Source organism: Podarcis vaucheri (assembly GCF_965113315.1).
Source record: "Podarcis vaucheri genome assembly, chromosome: 1".
Lineage (NCBI taxonomy): Eukaryota > Metazoa > Chordata > Lepidosauria > Squamata > Lacertidae > Podarcis > Podarcis vaucheri.
In genome coordinates this window covers 122,732,279-122,746,826 of record NC_138759.1, presented here as the reverse complement: position 1 = coordinate 122,746,826, position 14,548 = coordinate 122,732,279, and the positions used below count along the sequence as shown (strand labels likewise).

The 14,548-nt window shown below is 41.7% G+C and overlaps 1 protein-coding gene across 7 annotated transcripts in view; it reads right to left on the bottom strand.

Annotated features, from left to right (window-relative positions):
- Window positions 1–14,548, bottom strand: part of GULP1 (GULP PTB domain containing engulfment adaptor 1) — a 170,422-nt gene that overhangs the window by 55,716 nt on the left and 100,158 nt on the right. For all 7 annotated transcript variants that reach the window (XM_082205671.1, XM_082205673.1, XM_082205672.1 and 4 more), the window contains one exon: window positions 7,620–7,681. In XM_082205671.1, coding sequence (XP_082061797.1) covers window positions 7,620–7,681 — 62 coding nt within the window. The remainder of the gene's footprint in view (window positions 1–7,619; window positions 7,682–14,548) is intronic.

The window sequence follows — 14,548 nt, the reverse complement described above, 5'->3', positions numbered from 1 at the left end:
AGCATTTGATCAAGTTGAAAATGTTCACAGATAGGGATGTAAAATAGACATACTTCACCATCATGTTAGTTATGTAGCTGATATGTCCCTGCTTACCTGTATTAGTATTTTAGGGCAGCCTTCCACAACTTGCTGCCCACCAGAAGTTTTGAACTACAACTCCCACCAGTCCCTGTTAACAGGGCTAGGCTGATTGGAGTTGAGTCTAAAACATCTGAATTGTACCAGGTTTTAGAAGGCTATCATATGGAGAGAGCAGTACGAACAACTGGATTTGTATCCTGAAACCCCCCCCCCCAATAAGTTGGATTCTTCAGGCTATTTAACCTCAATGATTTTATTTGAGGGCTCCACAATTGGCCATGAAAGCACAAACTCTAGAGCTTGGGAATGAATTGAATGTTGCCAAATTGGCTTTATGCCCCCCCAACACTTCTCCTTCAGAGCACATCTCCTTCAGAGCAAACAATGTCAATAATAATAATAATAATAATTTATTATTTATACCTTGCCCATCTGGCTGGGTTTCCCCAGCCACTCAGGGTGGCTCCCAACAGAATATTAAAAACACAATAAAACGTCAAACATTCAAACTTCCCTAAAAAGGGCTGCCTTCAGATGTCTTCTAAAAGTCAGATAGTTGTTTATTTCCCTGACATCTGATGGAGGGCGTTCCACAGGGAGGGCGCCACTACCGAGAAGGCCCTCTGCCTGGTTAACATTCTATGGCAGAAGAAAAGAATTTCAGTCCTCCTGTGTACCTACAATCTGAGAATAAGGAAATAAGGAAAGCAGCCTGAAAAACCACTGGATCATAGAATTGCAGGTTTGGAAGGGACCCCAAGGGTCATCTAGTTCAACTCCCTGCAATGAAGGAACCTTGTCAAAAAGCCACCTCTAAAACCCACCTCTTTTGCCCGCAACCGCAAGGGCTGTCCACTAGCTCAAAACACATTCACTGTGCATGCCAGGACACAAACACACACTATGGTTAATGTAGGCGGGGAAAGTAAGGGAAACGAAGGCATCTATTACTGAATGTATTACCTCGAAAGTGCTTAGAGGTTGGATCATATCTTCAATTCTGTTCTCCCCTCCCTCAAGCATTCCGTTACAATGCCACAAATAGGAGCGTTGGTGGAATTTCTGTGTAAGCTATGCAATGTTTCCCCTTCGTTTTAAGTCTTCTCCATTCAAGCACACCACTCTGTTAAGTCTCCAGTGAGCAAAGAGATTCATGAAATCTGACGAGAACATAAAGGGTGGAAAACCCAGCTTAAATGTGACTTCAGACCTCAGGCAAGATTCATGAAGTGGCAATAATTTAATGGGTAATACCTAATAAGCTCTCTGGTGGCTTGACCCATCTCCAAGGAAAATTAATGGCTATTAGCTTTACTGTAGTTAGAGCACAGCCAGGTTCAAAGGGCCTGCAAAGCAGCACTGTAAAAACTTTCAAGAAATGGCAGTTTTCTAAATTTATGTAACACTGATCATTGTCTAACTTTTCCTTGCTGTATGTAGCATCTTATTCAAATCCCTAGTAGGATTTAACATCCTTCCGCAGGGCCTGTAAGACAGAGCTATTCTGCCTGGCTTTCAATCTGAACTTAGCCTGCTCTTTTATTCCCCTTCCTTCCCTCCGCCTCCCCTTTTTATGAAGATTACCCCCTCTGGGATCCCACAGCTAATTCTCCCCTGGTCTTCTCGCTGGCCCAAATAGGACTAATTTAGCCAGCTAGCCCTGGTGATCATCTAATATTTACTGGATGGATTTCCCCCCCCCCTAAATTGATTTCTGAATTCTGAATTTATTGTTATTCATGTTTTATACCGTATATTATGCTGTTTTTTGTTGCATTAACTAAGTGTTTTAAATTTGTTGTTAGCCACCCTGATCCCAGTTTTCTGAACCGGGAAGGGCAGGGTATAAATAAAAATTTATTTATTTATTAGTAGTAGTATCCACTGAAATGAATTTCACTAACACTTCAGAATTTCTATTCGTTGCTTCAGGACTGAACTTTCTACTCAGCTTATTCTACTAAAATCATCAAGCACATCTTGTCAAAGGTTTATGGTCCTAAATAGCAGCTGCCCTAGTCTTATCACAGAAAGTGTTTGTGAGATGTTATCGTTGAATCATAGAATTGTAGTGTTGGAATACAGGAATCTCAACTGGGTTTATTTGTTTAGAGAGCTATCCTATTCATAGCCGTCTGGTATAATTTAACAGTTCAGAGGTGCAGTACATCTCTCACTTCATGCACTAGTTATTGCTGTGTGCTAAAATCTGTATGCAAAAACGGAGCATAGTATTCAGGCTGGAAGGTGACAATCTTTCTCCCATATGGTACAAATATAACAACTTGGCAAGTATATTTGGAACTGTGTTATGTGCTGAACAAAATACATTTATGGTATCTCATAGGCAAATCTGTTTTCTAGATGGTAAGGACATTTGTGTACAGTTAAGGCTTCAGAAATCTGAATTGATTGTACCAATATTCAGACTCCACAGCACTGGTTATGTTCAAGATAAGCAACCAAGTCAAAATCTATTTCAACTGATAAATGTAAAAACTGGCGGCTCTGTTCCATGCTTATTGTTGGCTGCTGCTTCCTATAGACATGTACAACATTCCCTATACATTTTTATTTATTAGATTTCTTACCCGCCTTCATCTTCAGATCCCAGGGTGGGTTACAATGACAATTTAAAATATGGTATTAAAATTCATGAAAACAAGTTACAGTCAAGAGTAATTACTGGAGAGAGGGCTGCCAACCAGGTGTGCCCAGTTCACTGTACATGGATTGGGGCCTTTGTCTTACTTGGGTTCAGTCATCCTTGTGATCAGGTTTCCAAGACCAATGCTCTGGCCAAGATGCAACCTGTTTCAATGACCAAAGTTCCCTTGTAAAGGGGTCATTCTCCACTGATGGACCACTTCATCTCAATGTTATCCTGACCTCGACAGAATACCTAGCCTTGTCACCTGGAACCACACTGAGCATTCAGAAATTCATTGTATTCCATAAGTCCCTGGGAATAGATCACCTTAATGGGTCCACCACCCCTGCAGGAGGGCAAGATTACCACAGGTCCACATTTGACCAGGGAGGTGTCTGTCCACAGCTGTCCATGGAGGCGCAGGTCAAATCTGTGTCCAGGGCAGCTGTCTACTAGCTCCAACTGGTACGCAGGCTGAGAGCCTACCTGCTCGCAGACTGTCTTGCCAGAGTGGTGCATGCTCTAGTTATCTCCTGCTTGGACTACTGCAATGCGCTCTACGTGGGGCTACCTTTGAAAGTGACCCAGAAACTACAACTAATCCAGAATGTGGCAACTAGACTGGTGACTGGGAGTGGCCACCAAGGTCACATAACACCAGTCCTGAAAGGCCTACATTGGCTGCCAGTACGTTTCCAAGCACAATTCAAAGTGCTGGCCTTTAAAGCCCTCAATGGCCTCGGCCCAGTATACTTGAAGTCTCCACCCCCATCATTCAGCGCGGACCCCAAGATCCAGCTCCAAGGGCCTTCTGGCAGTTCCCTTGCTGCGAGAAGTGAGGTTACAGGGAACCAGGCAGAGGGCCTTCTCGGTAGTGGCGCCCACCCTGTGGAACGCCCTCCCATCAGATGTCAAGGAAAATAATAATAATAATAATAATAATAATAATAATAATAATAATAATAATAATAATAATTTATTTATACCCCGCCCATCTAGCTGGGTTTCCCCAGCCACTCTGGGAGGCTTCCAACAGAATATTAAAATACAACAGTCTATTAAACATTAAAAGCTTTCCTATCTGACTTTTAGAAGACATCAGAGGGCAGCCCTGTTTAGGGAAGTTTTAATGCTTGATGTTTTATCATGTTTTTAATATTCTGTTGGGAGCCGCCCAGAGTGGCTGGGGAAACCCAGCCAGATGGGCGGGGTATAAATAATAATAATAATTATTAATAATAATAGGATAATTTGTGTCTCTTCATTCCTGTTGGGCTGGGCTGGAAACTGCAGGACAGTACCATCCTCTGACCATCAGCAGTGCTAGAGCTGCAATGCAGCAGAGATCAAGTCCGCAGTTCCCCAAACTTGCAAACTACTGTACTACGATGGGAAAAGGAGCAAGGTGCCTGGAAGCCCTGCCTGACTTCCAGGCTCAGGAACTTTTGCATATGATTTTTATTGCGTTGGAATGTTATTTCATCATATTCCTAATTTACAACTTTGTTTACGCATAGTGTTTTGTACAATGTACTTACAAGACAAGTGTGCTATGAGAAAGGCTGATGAAATACTGTTTATAAAGCAGCCTTAGCAAAGTAAAAGAATCGCAGACACATTGCTGATTTCAATGGGAGTGTTAAGCAGAAGCCCAACAGCACTTAATGGGCTGGATTGTGCCCCATAGTTGGAACCAATATACTGCAGTAAGACCTATTTCTCCGCACTGCAATTCACTGTCCATGAAGCACAGCATAGCAAACTTTATCTTAAGTGATCTCTGCCAATTTACAGCAAGTGAATACCTGTCCCTTAGCTACCTTATTGTGGCTGCAGCAGAAAATAACCCCCACTGGGGGGTTTGGGGAGCGGTGAGTTTTATAAGCTACCAGTATCTGTGTGCATTTGTGTTTTTTGAAGAAGAAGAAATCTGATAAGTAGAGTGCAGTCTTAGAAAGATTCCTTAGAGTAAAATAATGTTTTTTATGTATGGCTCATCTCAACAGCGCTGTGGTCTAAAACGTCATAAACTTATATCTACTAATTCAATTCCAAACTCGACACTGACTCACAAATCAAAAGATTTTTTTTTAGTTCAGTATCTTCCCTTAACTGAAGTACTGCAAATGCTCTTATTTCACAAACCATAACAATAGTTTCAGAACGCCAGGCAGAGCTTGCTTACTATTTGAACTAATGCATAAATGTGAAAAAGCCTGTTAGGAATTCTAGACCTGCTGTCCTGCCTTGTATATACAGTTCTTACCAATGACAAATACAAGTAAACATTTATTTATCGTCAATTTATGCATTTCTTGTAAATGAGAACATGTAGCCCTTCTAGAGAACTTTACTGTAAGTTGAGTAACATTTTAAAACCAATCATTGATTGTTAAGGGTTTTCAATAGAACACTGATTTTAGTGATAAACGTCACAGCATTTGGAAATGATGATTGAAGGAACAATGTCTTACTTTTACTCTCTTTACATAAAAAAGCCAGCCGACCAACTGCTTCTGAGCTATTCATGCCTCACATCATTCCCCCTGCAGTTCTTAAAACATATATTTGTTCCAGAACTGATTCATATACCCCACAAATATAGACCCAACTAGACATGACATAGATCTGCTATTACGAAACGTTTTTTTAAAAAACAAAAAACTAATTATCAGCTCCCAGTTGCTGGCCTGAAGATCAGTTAAGTGGAGCTCTCTAGAAGAGGCCACTGAACTTAGCATCTGCACATGTCTTTTTCCTCCAGTAGATCTAATAGCAGCCTTGGGAGCAGTGTGTGTATGTAATGTTTGGGAATGAGCACAGAGGTAAGGTTTCAAAACTTTCTACAAGAGCGCATCATCCACATTCTTCAAAGCAGCCACCTGGGGCCACTTAGTATAACAGAGGCTGTGGAAGAATCTAATCACGAGGTTTACCACATCCCTTTGGCTCGTGGAAATGACTTGAGAAAAAGGATTTTGAATTTCCATCAGCAAAGATGCTACTTTACAAACCACAGGCCAGTAGCTCAAACAGGCCAGAAGCACCACGTGATGTATGCAGCCATCGTGAGGCTGTGCTGTTTTGAGGAACAGCTGAGGAAATTCTTTCGGATACTCTTCCACGTGAAATACTCCTTACATATATGAAACTGGGGACGTGGGTGGTGCTGTAGGTTAAACCACAGAGCCTAGGACTTGCCGATCAGAAGATCAGTGGTTTGAATCCCCGCAACGGGGTGAGCTCCCGTTGCTCGGTCCCTGCTCCTGCCAACCTAGCAGTTCAAAAGCATGTCAAAGTGCAAGTAGATAAATAGGTGCCGCTCCGGCGGGAAGGTAAACGGTGTTTCCGTGCGCTGCTCTGGTTCACCAGAAGCAGCTTAGTCATGCTGGCCACGAACCGGAAGCTGTATTCCGGCTCCCTCGGCCAATAAAGCGAGATGAGTGCCGCAACCCCAGAGTCAGTCACAACTGGACCTAATGGTCAGGGTCCCTTTATCTTTATATGAAACTAGCAATTTAGGGAAAGGTCTCACCTAGACAAATTAGTTATGAACTTGTAGGGAGCGTGTTGTTTACAACCCTACATGTTCTGTGTGTTTTAATACAGTTAACCACCCTGTGATCCTTGGATGAAGTGCAGTATATAAATGTAAAAAATGATGGTGATGGTATCTGAAATGATACTGCCCCACAACAGATACATCTCGTGAGGCACCTGCTTAAGCTTTCTAACAATATATTTTGGTAATTCCACAACAAACGCCTATTGCCTATTAATGCTGTTCTTAAGCCCCATCTCAACTTCTTCACAGTCTAGTATCTACACCAGAGGAGCTACAACTACATTGCTAAAGTCCAATCTAAATTTTGAGTGCCATTTTTATTTTATTTTTCGCCTGCAACTAATTATCTACGAACTGACAGCACAAACAAAAAAGTATCAGCACACTATATTGGACAAATACTTGGCAGTTCCAAATCTGCTGGTAAATCGTATAAGCATTAGTTGCAAATCAGCCCCAGATTTACATGCATTTGATCCCTACTAAAATCTGCACACTAGAGACTGCAGTCAACATGCTTTTTCCTTTTGATCTTTCTGTAGAGTTGCGCTACTGCCAACCTCGGTGGCAATTCTCTGGCTTCCACATATTTTGTTTACTGTGATATCCTCTCCAGGACAATTCAGCCAACATCTGCTTTGAGTGTAGCTGGAAACTGCTTGGGTTAAATGATTTATCGGGAACATTAAGCCATAACCAACACTCAACTAACAAGATGGCCACTATTTTGGAAGTGCTGCACAACTTATTTCATTATCTAGCTCATAAGCAACTAACTAACTTCCTTACTGGCAACAAGGGACATAGTACAGTTAAGCTACTCCATTTCTTGCCTTCATGAGAGTGCAATTGCATTAAGGTCGAAACCAACACCTAGGGCAGAACCAAACCAAAACCAAAACCTTTAGCCGCTTTTTAATTTATATGTGTGCATGCATATTTTAAAATTCAATTTCTAGCTGCTGAGGTTAACGGTGGTGAATTCTCCTGGTCTAATTCAGAATTTGGCTGAATTTGGAGATTGCTTTATGCACAATCAAGGCTTCTGAGCCACCCCACCAACAACCTGACCTAGCTAAGAGGTTTCCCTCATTTCCACTGGCATGGTATGCCTCAGGCTCCAGGCCTCAGACACTGCTTGAAAAATGAACAACGGCACCTGGGATAATTTGCCAAGCTTTGCATTCCGTCGCAGTCTAAATTCTCACTCACTTTCAACCTTATAAAGCAGGTGGCATTTTTAATGAAGACAAATGGGAAGCATCTTCAGAATTTAGGCAATTGCCAGCTGTCACGTAGTTAAGTAAGCAGACCCCTCACCTTTACATTGTAGGGAATATAGTGCTTTGATAAAGCCTCGGGAGTATGCATCCACGTTTTGTCTGTAAAAGGAAAGGAAAAAACAACATAATTTAGCCTTATTTTTTTCCATTTCTTGTTTATGCTCTAATCCCTAACAGCAAAAACATTATCACAATAGCATTACCGCGTGTGTGTAGCAATCAGTTAAGAACTGCTTGCGTTGGCACAAAGGATGTCGGAATGGAGAGCTCGCGAAGGAACTGATGTAGCCATGTATTGACGCAGGGCTTTTTAAGTGGTCAAAAAACCTACCCACCAGTACCTCCCCCTATGGCATTTCCAAAGGTCTCAGGATCAGTTCCTACTAATGCGTTTACTCTGACCTTTGGCACCTCAGAGGTGTTTTGAGGCCCCACCCTATCCCTGCACCTGTTCGTTTAAACTATTTTAAAATATATTTTAATGTGTTTTGAATTGTCATAACATGTCATGGGCCTGCCGGTTAAGGACAGACTGTAACAACAACAACAACAGATGTAGTGACCATTTTGTGTTATGCCACACCCCACATGAACCACTTTGTGAATGGTGCCCACAAAGGCCCCAAAATGTTGGTAATTTGCTGCCTTCCAACAACCCTGTAACGCGAGACATTAATATTCCCATTTTGCAGATAAAAGGCGAGACTGAGGTAATAGTGTCTTGCCTACCACAATGGGGGGGGGGACCTGCTGTGTTCTCTGTACACCACTTAACTAGGCACAAGCCTAGCTATATCTGTTAAGTTTTCGTAGAGCAGCTGCCATTGCTCTATAAGGAAGTTGCCCACCGCTGTTCTGCTTTGAGGGAGAGAAGACAAGGAAGGAAGCAGCTATGCAGAAAGCAGGTTCAATCTGTTTTCTTCCCAGGTAGCTAAAACAACAAACAAGACTCACTGAAATAAAGCAAATCTTGACATGGTAACATCGTATAGAAACAGCTGGTTTATTTGTGCACAGTGAAGCCCATTCCTAAGACTCGGGTGTACAGTGGTACCTCTGGTTATGTACTTAATTCGTACCGGAGGTCCGTTCTTAACCTGAAATTGTTCTTAACCTGAAGCACCACTTTAGCTAATGGGGCCTCCTGTTGCTGCCGCGCCGCTGCTGCACGATTTCTGTCCTCATCCTGAAGCAAAGTACTTAACCCGAGGTACTATTTCTGGGTTAGCGGAGTCTGTAACCTGAAGCGTATGTAACCTGAAGCGAATGTAACCCGAGGTACCACTGTATAACATAACCAACCACTGCAAGGCAGAGTAAAATGTTTCCAAATTCACAAACCTTTCCACACCCTGAAAGGCATCGCAGACTGTCTTAACATGCTTTTGAAACATGCTTTGAGCTTGGAGATGGCTCAGTCCATACAGCATGAGACTCATATTATTTATTATTAATTTATTTTCAAGATTTATATGCTGCCCTTCGTCATAATCTCGGGGAGGTTCACAGAATAAAATACAGGATAAAAACAAGTAAATAATTAAAACAAAGCGGCAGAACGATAACAACCTCCTCCTTCCCACAAACACACTTAAAAGGCTGTAGAATAGAGACCCTTCATCTCAGGGTTGTGCGTTCGAGCCCCACTTCAGGCAAAAGATTCCTGCATTTGCAGGAGGGTGGACTAAATAACCCTCATGGCCCCTTCCAATGCTATGACCCTATGACTTCAAAGGTCTGTATGAGAGGGTATTTTTCATGAGTTTGCTGCCCGAACCCGAGCTATAAATGGTATTGTTAAGAATTCACTCTCCTGATGACCTCTTAAGCAGACAGCAGAGATTGCAATGGGGCAAACAAGAGGAAGTGGTCTCTAACGGATAGTGGGCCAAAGCTGAATGTGGAAATGTCAGCTTCTTGTTTGTACGCTCAATGGAAGACTAGTGAAGACGTGACACTGTGGACTCAGTTTGTTGTTGTTGTTGTTTAGTAGTTTAGTCGTGTCCGACCCTTCGTGACCCCATGTACCAGAGTACGCCAGGCACTCCTGTCTTCCACTGCCTCCCACAGTTTGGTCAAACTCATGTTAGTAGCTTCGAGAACATTGTCCAACCATTTCTTCCTTCTCCTTGTGCCCTCCATCTTTCCCAACATCAGGGTCTTTTCCAGGAAGTCTTCTCTTCTCATGAGGTGGCCAAAGTATTGGCGCCTCAGCTTCAGGATCTGTCCTTCCAGTGATCACTCAGGGATGATTTCCTTAAGAATGGATAGGTTTGATCTTCTTGCAGTTCATGGGACTCTCAAGAGTCTCCTCCAGCACCATAATTCAAAAGCATCAATTCTTCGGCAATCAGCCTTCCTTATGGTCCAGCTCTCACTTCCATATATCACTACTGGGGAAACCATAGCTTTAACTATACGGACCTTTGTTGGCAAGGTGATGTCTCTCCCAACTCTATGACTCGTCAAAGCAAGCAGCATCTGGAAACCATTGTAGTTTAGAAGTTGTTCATCAATAGGGAGAGGAAAGCAAAAGAGGGCATCCAGGGAGGCAAGTCAAAAAAGCGAGGTTCAGTGTATACAGAGATGGGAGAGTGGCAGTTTCTTCACTGCTCTCCACAGATGGCCTGGTTCTCTTTAGTCTTCCACTCTTCTCCTGCCTCTTGAGCCATATAGCTGTTTCTTCTTTGCTCTTGAGCTTTTGCTCCATGTCTCCCACAAACGCTCTGTCTCTCAGGGGTGCCCAAACCTTTTTCAAAGAGGGCCAGATTTGATGAAGTGAACATGCGTGAGAGCCGAGCTTTTTTTAGGATTGAACTTATTGAGTTTTTTAGGATTTGATCCCAATAAATAAACTGCCACAGGGGCCGGATAAAACAGGCCCCCAAAACGGACTTTGGACATGCCTGTGTTAGAATTCCTGATCCATGATTGCAGTCATAGGATTTTTGTCTATCACATGACGGTGTATGTTTTGACTCAGCAGAGTGGGAAGTGACAGAGACAGGATGTTTGTGTTACTGTGTTCCGTGAAGTGGACTATTGTCCTTTGTTCTTTTTCTCTTTGCTGTCTGATGCTAGAGAGAGAGGGAGCCATGTTGCAGTGCTCCGTGTGTGTTTATATTTAAATAAAGTAGATTAGCCAAAATGCTGAGTTGCTGAGGTCTGTCACACGATGATGCACAAACTCTGCGGATCCCTAAGTGTGCCAGTGTTGGTTGGCATCGGTCGCTGTGATGTTCGGGCTAAAGAAAGCCTTTGAAGCTCCTGAACGAAAGACCAGGAGGGAGAGAACATGCCAGTCAGGCATGTGCCTCTGCCAGGGTCCTACTCAAGTGTAGGCCAAGCTCCTGACAGCCTGTTCTATCTGCTCCCTTTCCCCCCTGTTAACGGGCTGCTATTATGGGGGGGGGAGATCCATTTTTACTTCATCACTTATTTCTCCACCCCTACTGGTTTTCTGTGAAGCAGGGAGGGGAGCTATTGTACCAAGTGCCACATCACACATCAGTCAAACATCTATGATGGATAATGAAAGCCAATAAAATTTCATACTTGGCCAGGTAATTTTACTTCATGCAAAATCTTTGTCTATTCAATAATGCAGCTGCTTCTTTCTTAACAGGATGTCTTTTCACGTCAAACTCCACAATGCATATCCCATAATCTGAAGTATTGTGCAATTTAAAAGGTTATGTACTCAGTTACAGGCAACACGCTGGGGAGAAGTTTCAAAGAACTGTTGAAATCTGTTTTTTCCGAATGTATTTGAATGTACTCAGGTTTGTTTTATTTATTGTTTTGCAGGTTTGGGTAACGTACTCTATTTCTTCTTCTTTTAAATTAATAAAACCTGAGTCACCTAAAATAAAATAAAAAATGTTTCATAATACATTATGGAATATTAACAGGTTGACTGAGACTATTGTAATATTATGTTCACTCGAGAAATCTGCACTATTTTGTTCCTGGACAGCTTATTATACTTCAGCAGCAGGAGTTAATTGCTTTATGAAATACATTCTCATTCTATCCCCACTGCAATTCTTTAAAAATAAGTTCTTTAATAGAGCACTTAAAATGAAGGGGAGGGGAGAACCTCTAGACAGCAGGGAAAATCAAATGAAAGAGTTTATATTAAATAGTTGTGAATATTTACTTGAAAGACCACCTGCTGCTGTAAAGACTTGTAAGATCACTTAGATCATTTGAGGGAATTCTACTTGTGGTACTGCATTCTGTAGAATGCCATAGGAAAGTGACTGAAAAATTAGGAATTTTCCCACTATTGCTCCTGTGCCACGGACTCCGTTTCTCTTTGCCGTATGTGAAGCAGCGACCACCAGTTGCTTCAGTTGCCTTGTAAAGACATACCTTTTTGTCAGGATTTCTTTGAGAGGACTTTGTTTATATTTGTTTGCATTCCCTAAATTCTTGTTTTTATATGCATTTACATTACTTTTTGTATTAATTGCATTGTTTGTTAATTGCAATGTTTTTTTATGTAAAAAAAATAAGGCAATTTATAAATGTTTCTAAATAAAATACGTAATATAATCTATGATCTGGTCTTTTATTTGGATATTTGTAACAGCGGAAGGAAAAGGCTATCCTCTTTAATATATACAGCAGCCATGCATAGGCTTTGAAACCCACAATAACTAAGAAATGGAAAGGTTATCTGTAGACATAGCTTATGAGAGTTAATGTATTTTCAAAGCAACAGGAAAACACTGCTGGGAAATTCATGACCACGAGGGAAAGGCAGTACGAAAAGAAGTTTAATTCAAGATTATGTAAAGGAATCCTTCAATGACTGTATTCAATTTAATAGATGAATGGGTTTGACAATAACATCCGGGCAATTGTGTTCCTTCACCCATTTCTCTTAAAATTAATTTTAAACTGGGTTTCACAGTTCACCACTTTAAAATAATAAACAGAATGCAGTTTTCCAAAACAGAATAATTCTAAAACAACAAATATTATGATTGCTTTTCCCACCCAGACCACATTCTTGGCTTCCCATGAAAATCCATAATGGTAAAAGTCTCAATGCAGGACCTCAGATGATAATTGAAACAGTAGTTAGCAAGATATTGAAACGCCACATTAATCTGTACAGACATGATCCAACAAAAACAGCATTTGAAAACTCATTCGTTTCAAAGGAAGAGATTTAAGTAGATACTTAACACTCCCTTCATGGAACTAAAATGTAGTTAACTTGGCTAGGTATTTCGCTACTATTTTTAAAAATGCAAATTGCTGTAACATTGTGGATTAAGATATAAAAGAAACCAATTAAGCTAGACACCAGTGTTGCAAAATACCATCAAACCTCATGGCTTCACCTGGTCCGTCCCTAAAATACCGCTTGCAGTTTTATTTTGCAGATGTAAACTTGTCTTGACTGCAGTGGAACATCAGAATGAAACACAAGAAGCTGTTCATTGGGCTTTTTGCTCACACCATTCTCATCCTGGCACCAAATGTTAGCTGCATCGCATAGCTATGCCATGTAAGGTCTTCTCTTCAGCAGAAGTGAAAAATTTCAGTACCAGTGGAAGACCAGTAGGTATCCTTTTTATGCCAGTGCTGGATAACCTCCCCAACATTACTTTTCCCATAGAGACCTCATAAGCTTCATAAACCCACTAGTAAGGGAAAATCTCAATAGCGTGAGCAGAGCAGATAATATATGACCCGGAGGATCTAATCAGTGTTAGAAAGAGAGATGTGAAAGCTAGGAGCTAAATGGCACCTTAAACCTAGGTTGTTCCACAGCAACGGAATATATAAGTGCGCTTTTTTATAACAAGAATACAAAGCTGAAAATGAATGAACCACAGCTAAAATATTATGTTCATTTTTCACATGGTCTAGTCCTTCCCCTGCCCACCCCCCTAATATTCCTAAGAGGGTCTCTTCTCCATTCTTCAGAAAGTAGCTGGAAGTGGGGAGGCAGAAAAAGGTCCTCCTTTGCAGTTTTAATCTGCGCCCAGAGCTCGGAAACTGCTCGTGCTAATGAAATTACCTGTTGCAAAATGCGCCTGGAACAATGGGAGTTTCGAACAGTGGACCTACTCAAATCAGAACTTCCCTATACTATAAATGAAAACCTACTTGCAAAATCTCTTTTGCAGTTTGTTGCCTCTTGAAGTACTGAAATGCTTAACCCTCTATCCTTGAGTGAGTTAAAAACTTTCATGTCCAGCTGAAATCTAACTGTGGCCTGGAATAATGCTAATGGATAATGCATTATATTCTGGTCGCAAATCACATGTAATGGGCAAAACAGGAATCCTCATCTTCCCGACAATGAAATTCATGGAACGCCCACCCACCTACCACTGCACAACTTACTTGTACAACTTTTGCTTGCACATTTCTGGAAAGGCCAAGCAGAAATATGTGGCAAACTGTGCAACTATACCCTGTTTTGAACATTACTGCTGGTGGCTCTTGTATGGAGAAGCAGTTGAAAGGTGTCCTTCATCATGCCCTTAACATTATAATAGACTTTTTGAAACTGCAGTAGCAAAATGCTTACCCATTTTTTTCCAGGGCATCGTGGAAGATATTTGTAGCACATAATTCACTTGCTTATCTGTGGACATAAATTGACTGCTAACTATTTCAACCTCAAAAATAAAGTATATACTCCTCTTCAAGCATTATGATTATGTGTTATGACAACATACGAAGCGGGTGAGCAGTTAAAGTGAGCACGCTAGGTTCACTGCATCATAATTGTCCCACAGTCCCCTAGTGTGGTGAGAGCCAGTGTGGTGTAGTGGTTAAGAGCGGTAGTCTCGTAATCTGGGGAACCGGGTTCGTGTCTCCGCTCCTCCACATGCAGCTGCTGGGTGGCCTTGGGCCAGTCACACTTCTTTGAAGTATCTCAGCCCCACTCACTGTGGGGGAAGAAGAGAAAGGAGGTTGTTAGCCGCTTTGAGACTCCTT